Consider the following 13817-nt stretch of genomic DNA (forward strand, 5'->3'; position numbering starts at 1 on the left):
GCGTACCTGAACCGCTGACACGAAGGGAAGCATTTGACCTTTTTTCCTGTCGAGATTCTTTTAACTTTTGTTTATCAGGATGCCCCCCCCCCCCCCCCCCCCCCCCAATTGCTCCACACTTTGAAAATCGCCGATTTAGACAGATCAGAACTCGTCCACCGCAGCGCCACAGCCAGCCCGCATCATGCCGGGCGGTTCACCGGCGCCGCTCCGACCCACCCAGAACCTTACAGCCACTGGAAACACTGGAGCCCTCGTTGGGGGTGGGTTGGGGGTGGGAGGGGCGCTTTCGGCTTCGAGTAGCAGCTCTGTCAGTGTTAATGTCACGCTCCACGGTGGACACTGGGACAGAAATTACTTCAAATTTGTAACTTTTGCCATTATATTATGTCATTTCATAAATCCTACATAAAATACCGTAATTTCCGGACTATTGAGCTCTTCTGAATATAAGCCGCACCCACCAAATTTCAAAAGAGAAAAAAAGAAAGAAAGATCGGAGTTACGTGATGCACCTGAACGCATCACCCGTGTATCGGCAGCATGAAGCTCGTTAACCAATAAAAATCCATAAATTCGCCTAGTCATTGCTTCAAAGCGTGTGAGAAAAGTAGCGGCTTATAGTCCAGAAATTATGGTTTAAAAAAAAAAAAAAAAAAGTAAGGGTTTGAAAATAGCCAATAATTCTAATAAATAATAATAATGACGTTTTGACTGTTATAAGAGGACTTCTTTTCATTAGTCCGGTGTACTCCGGTGTTACAAAGCTCCCGGTGTCCTCGGTGGAGTGTGACGGGAAAGGGGCGACGTGACAGTGGATCTGAGCCGGCGACAAAACAGGAAGTTGGCATGTGCCTTAGCCCGCCGTGCTACCAGGGCGCCACAGGAAACGATCAGTTCTCTATCCGGTGTGTTTCTGTCACCTCGTGGCTTCCCGGGTTCAGTGACGCCGCGAGACGGGTGGAAGACACAAGGGGGTCCGGTGTCCTCCTGGGCTGGACGTAAGGTTCTGGACAGTCAGTGTAACTCTGTACCGCTGTTGTTTCTCTATGGACTGTACTGTGATACTGCCTTAGGAACCCAAACACTTCATACCACCGCTCGCTGAGGGAGAGGGGAGGAAACGTCTTCACTTATGTTCATCGGTAAAATGTAAGAAACAAACGGTAGGGCTCATCTTCCAGCGTTTCCTCGCCCATTAAGCTGGACGTTTGGACGGTCGCACTGTCGTTTCCTCTGCGTGAGAACGCTGACAAACTTCAATCAAACTCCAAAATGATTGAAATCGGAACTCGTTTACGTAACGTTTCAAGTGAAAACATCATTCTCATGTTGGGCCACTAGTTGGTGCTGTTGGTTGTTATTGTAATGAAACCACACACACACACACCCCCACACACACACACACATACTCACACACACACATATGCAACAGAGAACAATATGCTGAAGTTGGATTGTTATTACGGTGACTGTCAAAATAAAACCACCAAGTCCCAGGAGAATCTGAACAATAAGAACAATGTTTTCTTATTGTCCATCTACTGAGCATGTGCAGAACTACTAGTTTCTAAGGGCGCGGTGCTCAGGACCAAGAGCAGAGTTTCCTACGCGGAGTCTGAGTGTTTTTCAAAAAGTTGTTTTCAGTGTCTCCGAGCTCAGTTATCGCGTAAACTCACACTCGCTTGAAATCGTTGTTGTGTAAAGTTCAAATTCTTCATTGTGATTAAGACGTTAAAAAAAAGAGATAGGAGGAGGAAGAAGAAGAGTTTTCAAGGGCAATCATTCTTTCAGGTTCTGAAGTCTGTCTTTGCTTGGTGCTGAACAAAGTGGACTGACTTGTTTCTGTCACTTCTCCTCTTCCTCCTCCTCTTCCTCCGGTCGTCCCATCCACACTAATCTGCCCTCCGACCTGCAGTGCCAGTCTTTGCGTCTTTGTCGCGAGTTTTAAACCCCATTTTGTGTGTGTTTGTGTGTGTGTGTGTGTGTGTGTGTGTGTGTGTGTGTGTGTGTGTGTGTGTGTGTGTGTGTGTGTGTGTGTGTGTGTGTGTGTGTGTGTGTGTGTGTGTGTGTGTGTGTGTGTGTGTGTGTGTGTGTGTGTGTGTGAGAGAGAGAGAGATGGTGTCACTGTCTTTTCCTGCTAGATTCCACCTCCATCCTCCTCTGTTCCCCGCTCCTCCTCCACCCTCACCACCGTCCTCGTTCACCCGCCGCTCCCTGTCGCCACGCGGCTCGATGTCCCGATGCTTCTGGTTAACGACCCGCTTCCAGAAACACTTCCTCTGCTTGTTTTTCTGTTTCCCCGAGTACGACTCCTCTATAAAGACATGAAACACATTCACACGTCTTGTGACTCATCCCGCACTTGAGGGCGTGTCCTAACTCTGCAGCCAATAGAAATTTCGGTTTCAAATCAGAAGCCCCGCCCCCAGCATGTGCAGCTTTTTGTATTTGTCTTTGGATCTTGGCGAGTTGTAAAACTGCTGAAAACATCAAATTCATGCTGCAGATGTCTCGCTGCACGACAACATTCTGAAAACCGTATGTTTCCATGGAAACGGCATAAACACTGAAAACTATGAAGTTGTCATGTCGGGCCACTAGTTGGTGCCGTTGCTTGTTTTTGTAATGAAATCACACACACATGCAGCAGAGAACAATACGTATAAGCATTAACAATGGGAGAACACTGACATTCTAGAGTCCCAGGAGAAGATGGAGTGAGAGTCATGACACTCTGGAGGAAACATTGCTGTTATTGTCCATCTACTGAGCATGTGCAGAAATACTAGTTACTACGGCCGTGGTGACCAGGACCAGGAGTAGAGTTTCCCCCGTTTCCAAGGAGACGGAGTGTTTAAAAAAAAAATATATATATATATATATAATCCTACCTTCTGAGCCATTTTCCATAAGTCGTGATTTCAGTGGCTCTTGGAAACGGACCCCGAAACGCAACAACAGTTTAGTGTTTTCACTTGAGAAACGTTGTGGTGTAAACGGAGTTGTTCAAATATTCCAATATCACGCTGACGTAGCTTCGTGGATGTTTGAGGACGACCCAGAGCGTCGACCGTCAGATTGTCTGACATCTTTTAGTAGTTCAGATGGATTTGTGTGACATTGCTTTCCTCCCCCTCCTCATTAATCCCCCACCCCCCAAAAAAAAATCAGTCTGTTGTTCGGTTACAAAGTGGTCGTCACGAACGTCTGCGTGACCCGTTCGCACTCTCCTCTCCTCCTGAAGGACAGATTCATCTCAACCATCTTTTTCTTCTTTTTGACAAAAACAAAACTGAAAAGAAAAACAAGGAAATGTAAGAATCATTGTTTGGTAACTGTTTTTAGTGCTATGTTTTTGGAGCGTTACGAGTATTTTCTAACATGTTACAATAAAAGATTGTAGTGTACAAATTCACATTTATAAAATATATATAAATATATATATATAGATATATATATATGAGAAATGTATGTTCTAATGCAATAAAGAGAGATTAAGACATATGAAAGCTGGATTGATTTTTTTTCTTTCACTGTGTCGTCACATGTCTTGACTTTAGATTTGACTTTATGGAGTCCAGCAGTACCCATCTTTTGTTTTCTGCAACTTTTTTCAGACATACGCACATACACACTTTTTACTTGTTTTTAGAAAAAATAAACAAACACACACATCTTGTGCGTGCATATGTGAGAAAGCGAGAGGAATCCAAATGGACAATCAAACGGTTTCTTTATTAACATATAAAATAAATGTATACATTTATTAATATGCCATACCACATGTCTGTCTTTGTTAAAAACCTTAACCTTTTTAAAGCTCGTATTTTTAATGTGTGAAAATCCGGGAAGTTATGATTGTTGCAGTTGGACTTCACGTTCCTGAGTAGAACTAAATGCACTGGGGGGGGGGCGTAAGGAGGACCCATCCAAGATGGCGGCCGCGCGATCCGTCTGCTCCGAGTAATGAGGCGTCTCCGTATATTATGTCTATGATTTTGGCCGTGCGGGATGTCCGTAGCGAAGCTGCTGTGGTGAATTTGACCCCCGCACGCTCCCGTCGCGAAGCTGATTTTGTGATTTTGACCCCTGCGGGTTCCTGTAGCGAAGCTGGCGTTTTGTTGACATATTTTCTTCATCAGCTGGCCGATAGCCACCTTAGAACTTCACGAACAAGTCCAGCGCCGTCATGTTCCTGCACATTTCCAGCAGCTGCCATGATTTTAAAGAGCCCGGGAGGCCGCAATGAGCGTTTCCTCCTGAACCGCGGCGGCTGGAGACGGCGCTGAGCTAACGTTAGCCGCGGCGGGGAGCTAACAGGCTAGCCACATTAGCCGATGTGAATTAAAACAAATGGAGGGGATTCTCTACAAATGGACGAATTACATGACGGGTAAGACATCTGTTGGTCTGGCTGGTTTCTGTCACCGACCGGGCATCGAGCGACGTGTTGACTTATTAAGGCTGTTGTTAATGAATGTGTCAAACTCCAGCTGTGACACTTGACAACATGTCGAAAGTTAATATTGGAAACCAGCCGGTTTAATGAGATATTTACACACACATGACTCAGGGTTTCTAGACGTTTCCGGGGATAGTGTCGGATTCAGCTGCAATATTTCGTTCTGTTTTCATTTTAATTCACATGTTTCTTGTTTCAGGATTCCCATGATTGGTTTCCACAGTAGAGACAAATATTCTCCCAGGGTCCAGAAAGTCAAACAACCGTTACATGATACTGATTAATTTCTAATAACATCCTGAAACACGCATAAAAATGACCAATACAGAAACACCCACAGCTCTATTTATGTTAATTCTGGCTTTCTTTGATCATTTATATTTAATTAAGTCCATTTTGCATCTACAAATGCATCTTTTTAAAATCTCTTTGTGGTGATTATGAGTCCTTGTGTGGTTGTTTTGTCTGCTGGAGGTCATCTTATCTTATTCCTAATTCTGTCAGTTGGTGTTTGACAGGACATGAGAGCGTTTGACACACACACACAGATTACAATGACAGGCTCACCGTCCTCTTTAAAGATATAGAACGAAAAACTGGATATGTCACAAATGCAGATATCTTTTGAAAAGAAGCACACAAACAAAAACAAAGTGGGGGAAAAAAAACCAAGACACACGTGTGTCAGTGCTGAATTTAAATCATGTGCTGAGGTTTATTACAGTTATACAGTTTTTGTTGCCTTTACACATTTTTTGCCTTTTTTTTCTTACAGAAAAAACAAACAAACACTCTTTACGTGATTCAAAATAACGTACCGCGACATAAGAAATAAATAGCTACTCTTAATTTCCCTTGGCTGGAAAGTCCTAATAAAAAAACAATAAAACCTCAAAACTTCCCTTTAATTTTGGGGTAATGTGGCTTTTAAACATCCTTTGTATGCTCTATGAATTAACAAACAGACACTGCAATTCTCTTTATCTTCACCATCACAGCCGCCGGAACGGAGCTGGTTTCTTGTCTCCAACTAAACACTTTACATGCATTTCCTTCCCTTAATGCCACTTTTAGCCGGAATTTCCCACACAAAGTACAATTAATTATCTTTTTCTCACTTTGTTATAACTCACTGGATCACAAACTGAATTATTTTTTATGTGGATTTCGAACAATCAGAAGCTGAATCTTTAAAAATCTCGACACAGAACGAGTCCCATCCAAACACAACCCAGAACCGAAGCCAGGATTTTCTCGCTGTGAGGCGAGAGTGCTAAATACTGCAGAGCTGTTACTAACACACCCGCCTGCCGGCTGATTGATACAGAAATAATTGTTAGGCTCAGCATCAAATGCAGACGAGCTGTTGGATAGTCAAATGGTAAGATGGAAAACAAAATACACAAAGAAACGGCTCAGATCAGAGAGGAATAAATCATCCATTCATTCAGATAATATATATTTTCTACAGATTTCTCTGTGTATTTCAGTTCTGGATTAAAATCTAGCAGCTTTAAACTTAAATTTGATTGTGGATTTCCTTGTGTCCAGGTTAGGAACCACTGTTTGTTTGTTTGTTTGTTTAGGTGTTTGTACAAAAGGCTGTATCTTATGTTGCATCTCTGAGCTTTGAATTCTGATTGAGGATGATCATCATTTCTTCACATTTTCAGCTGTTTTGAGCAGAATTTAGCAGTTTCACTTGATTATTTCAGCATTTTTTTAGATAATTTCTACCATTTTGGATCCTTTAAAAGCTTTTTAGTTTTTTCTTTTTTAGTTCATTTGTCAAACCAGTAATTTTAACCTGTTTTATCAGTTTTTCTCATATCTTTTTACCTTTTATTTTTAGTTATACGTCTATTTTAGAATCCTAAAAATGACCCTGTTGTGTTAATAGAATAAAAAATTAGATGAAATGTTTATTTAGGTATAATTTTGATCAAGCTTCAGGGGTTGCAGACCACTGGAGTAGAAGATGGAGGTGGAGCTGTTTTTTCTTTTTGTTGTTGTTGTTGTTGTTGTTGTTTTCTTCTCCTCCGTCGTGCCGCCGTTTCAATTCCTCCGGTTCCTTGTGGTTCCCAGGCTGGCAGCCTCGCTGGTTCGTGTTGGAGAACGGAGTCATCTCGTACTACGACAGCGAGGACGACGTCGGCAAAGGAAGCAAAGGATCCATCAAGATGTCCGTGTGCGACATCAAAGGTCAGACACCCCCCACCCCCACCGCCACCCCTTCCCCCCGCCGCCGAGCACTTTGACCGGTTCTCCTCCGTCACGCTGCTGCTGCTTGGCGTTTCAGTTCACCCGACGGACCTGACGCGGCTGGAGCTCATCATCCCCGGAGAGCAGCACTTCTACGTGCGGGCGGTGAACGCGGCGGAGCGGCAGCGCTGGCTGGTGGCGTTGGGATCGTCCAAAGCGGGAACTCTGGACACTCACAAACATAACAAAGGTGAACGGCCTGAAGGAGACGTCGAACCGCCGCCGCTCGCTTCGGACCGGCACCGAGAATTCATCCAGACTGAGGCGTGAGGATCAACTCCTCCGCTTGTGTTGCCAGATCTCGCGAGAGAAACGGGCAACCGGTCATCTGAAAACAAGCCAATTTCTCTGAAATGAATTACTAAACATTATACAGATGAAAAATTTATTAATATAGAGATAAAAAATTATTAAAGACCGAATGAAATAATTGAACTGTTCCCATATCCAGTGAGGAAACAAGCGACTTACTGTAAAAGTGAAATCTTAAAATAAAAACATTTTAAAAATGAATAATTAGAGAAATAAAAAATTCATCAAATAAGATCAATGTTGCCATATCCAGTGAGAGAAACACGTAACTGAGCAAATTCTTATAGAAAATAAATACAAATATATTAAAAATGAATAAGTGTGTGTGTGTGTGTGTGTGTGTTGCCAGGTCCAGACTGTCTGAAGACCAAGATGTCGGAGCTCCGTCTGTACTGTGACCTCCTCGTCCAGCAGGTCCAGACCATCCAATCACAGCACTCCACCGACACGGAGGCTCCGCCCACGTCTGAGGTCGGCAACGCGTCGCGAGGAGTCGATGAAGTGCTGAGATGTTTTGTTCCCGTGAGAAACATGTTTGACTGGCGGTGATGTTTCCTGTGTCCAGGCGTCGCTGCTCAGCGCCACCTGCTCCACCTTCATCAGGACTCTGGAGGAGTGTATGACGCTGGCCAATCACAGCCTGGCTCCGGAACTCCCGCCTGAGAGGGTAAACTCTCCTTCAGTTCACCCTCACAGTGACCGGCTGTGATCCCAGCAGCCTGCAGTCGCTCACAACAACCATCCACTGGTCCCAACAGATTATATGTCTGTTACCATGACAACAACCAAGACCACATCGGCCATGATGGCCTCCACAGCAACCATAGCAACAGCAACCGCAGCAACCACAACCAAAGTAACCATAGAAACCACAGCAACCTCAACAACCTCAACTGCATCACCTACAACCACAGAAACAATAGCAACCTCAACCATGGCAACCTCAACCGTAGCAGCCACAACCAGTCACCATAGCAACCACAGCAACTACAACCAGTCACCATATCAATGACAAACACAGCAATTGCAACCGTAGCAACTACAACCACAGCCATAAGCACAACAGGACTAAAGTTCCTGCAGGAGGAGAAATGTCGATAGCTGTTAGCTCGTAGCTTCTAGCTCGTAGCTTCTAGCTCGTAGCTGTTAGCCCGTAGCTTCTAGCTCGAGAGGACGGAGGTTAGAGCAGCAGAATTCAGACGGTTGTTAACAGCAAAGCGTCGATGAACATCTCAATAGAACCAACACATTTAAAAAGCTGTTTTGTTTGTTTGTTTGTTTGTTCTTGTGTACAGATGAAGCGGTCGATCAGCCACCCGGGGACGTACAGCTTTGACAGGTGGGTCGTCAGGGGAACAAGCCCGTCGTGTTTTAATGCCTCGACGTCACAGAGACAGACGATGATGGTCTGATGTCATGAAGCCTGATCGATCAGCAGTCACTCTTAATGAACAGTTATTGGATGCGTTGTAGTTTTTGCAGTCGTCTTTAGGACCATATCTTTCATGTTTGACGCCTCTGATGCAGAAGCAACATGAAATGAACTTATTAAAGGTTTGCTTACCGAAGTTGCTCTGCAGCAATAATTACAGCAGGAAACGTGTTGATAGTTGTTGTTGAACGTCACATCATATAAATCTTGATTGAAAACATCCTGAGACATTGTTGTCTGTGGCCTCTAGGTGGCAGCATGGCAGCAGCTTCATGTATCAGGACATATTAGGGGTGTAAAATGTGAGGAAGCGTCTGAGGCTCCATCACTTCCTGTAACGCGTGGCTGCGTTGTTTGAACTGGGAGAGCCACTTCGTACGGCGATGACTTGAAACCCCGTGAGCGGCCAGACGGGACGGACACTCGCCATGTTTTGTGTTTTCCCTCCTCAGGTCGGGTGTGCTGAGGGAGTACATGGGCACAGGTCAGAGGTCGACGCAGCGCAGGAACCGGACCTGCTCCGACAGCTCCGTGTACGACGCTGAACGTAAGGCCGTATTCAATACCAGGGAAAGAAGACGTCACACACACACACACACACACACACACACACACACACACACACACACACACACACACACACACAGATTTGTTATTACTCCACTTTTCCTGAAAATTTCCTTTTCTTCTTTGTTCCTTTCTCTTGTCAAACATGAGCTGTATTGCTCCACACTGCCCCCACAGGTCATCAGAGGTATTAAACACTGCCCCCACAGGCCATCAGAGGTATTAAACACTGCCCCCACAGGTCATCAGAGGTATTAAACACTGCTCCCACAGGTCATTAGAGGTATTAAACGCTGCCCCCACATGTCATCAGAGGTATTAAACACTGCCCCCACAGGTCATCAGAGGTATTAAACACTGCCCCCACAGGTCATCAGAGGTATTAAACACTGCCCCCACAGGTCATTAGAGGTATTAAACACTGCCCCCACAGGTCATCAGAGGTATTAAACACTGCCCCCACAGGTCATTAGAGGTATTAAACACTGCCCCCACAGGTCATTAGAGGTATTAAACACTGCCCCCACAGGTCATCAGAGGTATTAAACACTGCCCCCACAGGTCATTAGAGGTATTAAACACTGCCCCCACAGGTCATCAGAGGTATTAAACACGGCCCCCACAGGTCATTAGAGGTATTAAACACGGCCCCCAAACAAAAATATTCTACATAGAAGGTGAAATAACCCATCCTGATATTCAGAGCTGTTGATCAGTCAAAGCATCTCTGTCCCGACGCCTTTATTGATGTTGAGACCGTCAATATATGAAAAGTGCTGGAGCTTGAAGCTGAGGGTGGTGTCGGTGTCTGCTGTGTTTCAGGAGCGCCGTCCAGCCTTAACGGGGACCCGTCCTCCATACCCGAGGAGCGAGGCGGAGGAGGCAGCGCCAGCCCCAAGACCACGCCCACCGACACGGACACTGACCTGTCCATATGAGGACGACCCTTCACCTCCTCTGGAGTCAGCCGGGTGACGATCACGCCGGGGGGTCGCTGGATGTTCCTCGACACTTTCCTTCGGTGTTCAAGATGTTTCACACTGGAGTCGTGAAACAAAGCTTTAGTCTGCTGGGAGGCGAAGGACGCCTCCCACACATCCGCCCACGAGTCATCCAGAGCAGATCCCTCAGCCCGGTCCGGGGATCCACTGGATCTCCTCAGCCGGAAGCAGATCCCTTAACCCAGTCCAGTGGATTCAGTGGATCTGGAAGCAGACGATTGTATCTGACCTGTGAATCCGTTTCTCCCCCGACACATTTAGAAACAGGTCTGCTTTAAGCACAGTGAATGTACAGAGAGATCTTTTACTGTTTGTTTGTTTGTTTGTGAGCCAAACGTTTGAAGCAGTTTGACAACATGTAGAAATCCAGCGACTGTGACACAAAAAGCAGCTCCTCTTCCTCCTCCTTCTTCTTCTTCTTCTTCCACTCAAAACGTGCCAACAGTCAGCGTATCCGTCGCCATGACGACTGAAGACGAGCCGTTCGGCCGTCTGAGACTTTTTCTGAGGAGCTTCACATGTTTCTCAGCCTGGCAGCTCCAAAGACTGAACCGTGTGCACGCATGTGCGTTTTCCTACCTTTGCTTGGTGAGAAGAGACCTGAACCGTACCGACTCCGACCCAACGGGTCCTGAACCGTACCGACTCTGACCCAACGGATCCTGAACCATACCGACTGTTACCCAACGGATCCTGAACCGTAGTGTCTCCGACCCAACGGATCCTGAACCGTACCGACTGTTACCCAACGGATCCTGAACCGTAGAGTCTCCGACCCAACGGATCCTGAACCGTACCGACTCTGAACCACACCGACTCTGACCCAACGGATCCTGAACTGTACCGACTCTGAACCATACCGACTCTGACCCAACGGACCCTGAACCGGGTCGATCCACTCAAACAGCGCCAGCCTTCACGCCCCGGCCTCCGTCCATTTTACATTTTAACGTCCTTCTCCTCCGGTGTTCACGGTGAAAAACAATGTGATGAAGCCAAAAAGTCTTTATCTTTTGTAACGGGAGTAATCTGATTACAATAGCTAACAGATACGTAGCATCACAGTGCGGTGACATGAAGACGGTGAAAGCAGTGTTTTAAAATTCTGATTGTGCGATGATGCACCGTCAGAAAAAGAACTTTTAGAACGTCGTGACTCTGGTTGGACGTTTGGTTGGACGCGGCAAAGCGAGGCCTTGTTTACACGAATGTCAGAAACACGGAACATTAAAACAACGTTTCACTTAGAAGTTATGTGAACGAGGCCCGAAAAACTTTTCCTTTTCATGTTGAGCTTCAGTTTGATGTGATTCGTCCTCCTGAAACAGTTTTAGTGTTTTTATGAACAAACCGATGAACACGAGGTCGTTCAGTCGTTTCTGGTGAACGCAGTTCGAAACTGATGGTTTTGCACTTTAAGGTCCTTTTTTTCACTCGTTTCTCGACTGAAAATGAACGACGGTGACAAATGTAGTGTGTGTGCGTGCGTGCGTGTGTGTGTGCGTGTGTGTGTACATATGTGTGTGTTAAACTTAAGCCTTTCAGCCTCTCTTCACTTCTACTTACGTCCCTCAGTATTCGCTTCTCTATGAGCTCTCACTGCACAACACAGGAGTTCACTCCTTCACGTGTTGAATTCACTCTTTCATGTGCCAAACTCACTCCTTTCGCCTGTCGGGTTCACTCCCTGATCCCTTGCGATCGGAGGTCGTCCGCGGCTTTGCCACGAAGAAAAGTCTGTTTTGTTCTTAACCGGACGTTCGTTGCTGCAATAGAACATAAATTAGTGTCGTACAGCAACTTTCTTCTTTACTTTCTTTCATGTTGATTTCAAAGCTTTTCTTTGTCCTTCCTGTGGCTCACGTTGGACATTAAAATAAACAAACGTACAGGAGAACAAAGGCAGATGGACAGTTTTTATATATATATATACTGTATATATATTGCAGTTTTTCCTTCTTCATCGTGGCCAAACCTGCAGAGTTTTATGCCTTAAGTGTTTGTGCACGAAGTGACGTGTGAGTGTGTGATTGTATCAGATCAGATCTTCATTGTCTGAATAAAGAAATAGTTCAAACTGAAGCCTCTTTGTCCTTTATTATGATTATTATTGTGTATTAATGAGGCCCAGAGGTGGTAAATAAAGTACTTGAGCAGATTCTTTAGATATCTGGACGTGAGTGTGATATTACACTCCCTCCTTTAAATGGATGTTGAGAGAATTTAACTTGTTGAAAGTTGTAAAATGTGAAACCAAGACATCCGCGTGTTCATGGAAACACTCTCATCGGGTGTGAAACCCAAACAGGAAGGAGTTCTGACCAATAAACACACAGCGGGACGTCGCCTGTTGAGGTTTACCTGCACAGATCGGTGGATTTATTGATCAATTAATATACAAAAATCAGTTTGAAGTGAAAACTGTTGTTACGAGAGAAAAACACTGAGATTTATTTTAAATGCTTTTTTTAAAGCTTGAAATTAGTAAAACACACACACACACACACACACACACACACACACACACACACACACACACACACACACACACACACACACACACACACACACACACACACAAAACAAGAGGCTCTTTGTATGGCATGTGTGTACGGTTTGTTCCACCTACAGTAGCCGCCAAGTCTTTCCACTGTATCTGCCAACACACACACACACACACACACACACACACACACACACACACACACACACACACACAAACACACAACCACTGATGTCACTGGAGGCAAAAGACGCAGGTTTCTGAGTCGGGGGCAGAAAATGTAAATCTGCCAAAGAGATGACTAAACACGTGATGATGATGATGATGATGATGATGACTGGGGCAGGGGGGGTCGTGCGTTCTTTTCTACACTGACACAAACAAAACAACTTAGTGTTTCTTTATCGCTTCTTTAAATTGAAAACTAATTATCCCAATACCAAAGATAAGCAAAAAGAAATACTATCCTGACATCGTCAATAATAATAAAAGCCAAATGAAAGAATGTGTAATCTATTAGATTAAACCAATGAAAATTGCTCTGAGTAAAATTTGATTTATAAGATAGTAAAAAAAAACGCTATCGTTGATACAAAAGAACTCACTGATCCATTCTCATCTCAGTCCTGAAATAATAATCTCACAGGAATAAGCCAGACTCACACGGTAATGGAGGAAAAAGTAATGAATACTATGAATACATGTACTGATGGTGATCACTTCCGTGTGAAAACAGTCAAAAAATTCAGATTAAAGATATTAAAGGCCGTCTCATGAACTATAGGCCCGTTTCCTTACGACCACCATTGTCAGCCTTTCATATCACAAAGTGCTTCTGCAGCAATGACAACGTAGACAAAACAAGAAAAAGGTGAAGAAAACAAGACAAACTACAGAAACACTAGAAGTAAACATTGAAAAGTGGATAAAACCAAGAAAATAGTGACAAAAAAAAGAACAAGATGCGTAAAACGAGAAGATTAAAAACCAGAAAATTGTTGATTAAAAACATAAAGGAAGTCGATAAAAATAAGAAGAAGGAGAAAAAAACAAGAGAACAGTGATGAAAATAAAAAAAAGTGGATAAAACAAGAAAGAAAGAAAAACTGAAAAGTAGATGAAACTCGACAAAATTGTGATAAAACAAGAAAAAAGTGGATAAAATAAGAAAAATGTGACAATACAAAGAGGACAGATTTAAAAAAATAAAGAAAAATTGGGTAAATCGAGAAAAAAGAAGATAAAAAAAAGTTGATAAAAATTTGAAAAATGTGA

At 44.2% G+C, this 13817-nt stretch overlaps 1 protein-coding gene across 1 annotated transcript; it reads left to right on the plus strand.

Moving 5' to 3' along the window:
* Positions 1-4070: 4070 nt before the first annotated feature.
* On the plus strand, positions 4071-12119 carry plekha3 (pleckstrin homology domain containing, family A (phosphoinositide binding specific) member 3). Its single transcript, XM_080482297.1, has 8 exons — positions 4071-4396; positions 6551-6667; positions 6765-6917; positions 7389-7510; positions 7605-7706; positions 8335-8378; positions 8924-9018; positions 9861-12119. The coding sequence occupies exons 1-8, from the start codon at positions 4357-4359 to the stop codon at positions 9974-9976; spliced, it is 789 nt and encodes a 262-aa protein (XP_080338423.1). The 5' UTR covers positions 4071-4356; the 3' UTR covers positions 9977-12119.
* Positions 12120-13817: the final 1698 nt, after the last annotated feature.

Source organism: Lipophrys pholis (assembly GCF_963383615.2).
Source record: "Lipophrys pholis genome assembly, chromosome: 15".
Classification (NCBI taxonomy): domain Eukaryota; kingdom Metazoa; phylum Chordata; class Actinopteri; order Blenniiformes; family Blenniidae; genus Lipophrys; species Lipophrys pholis.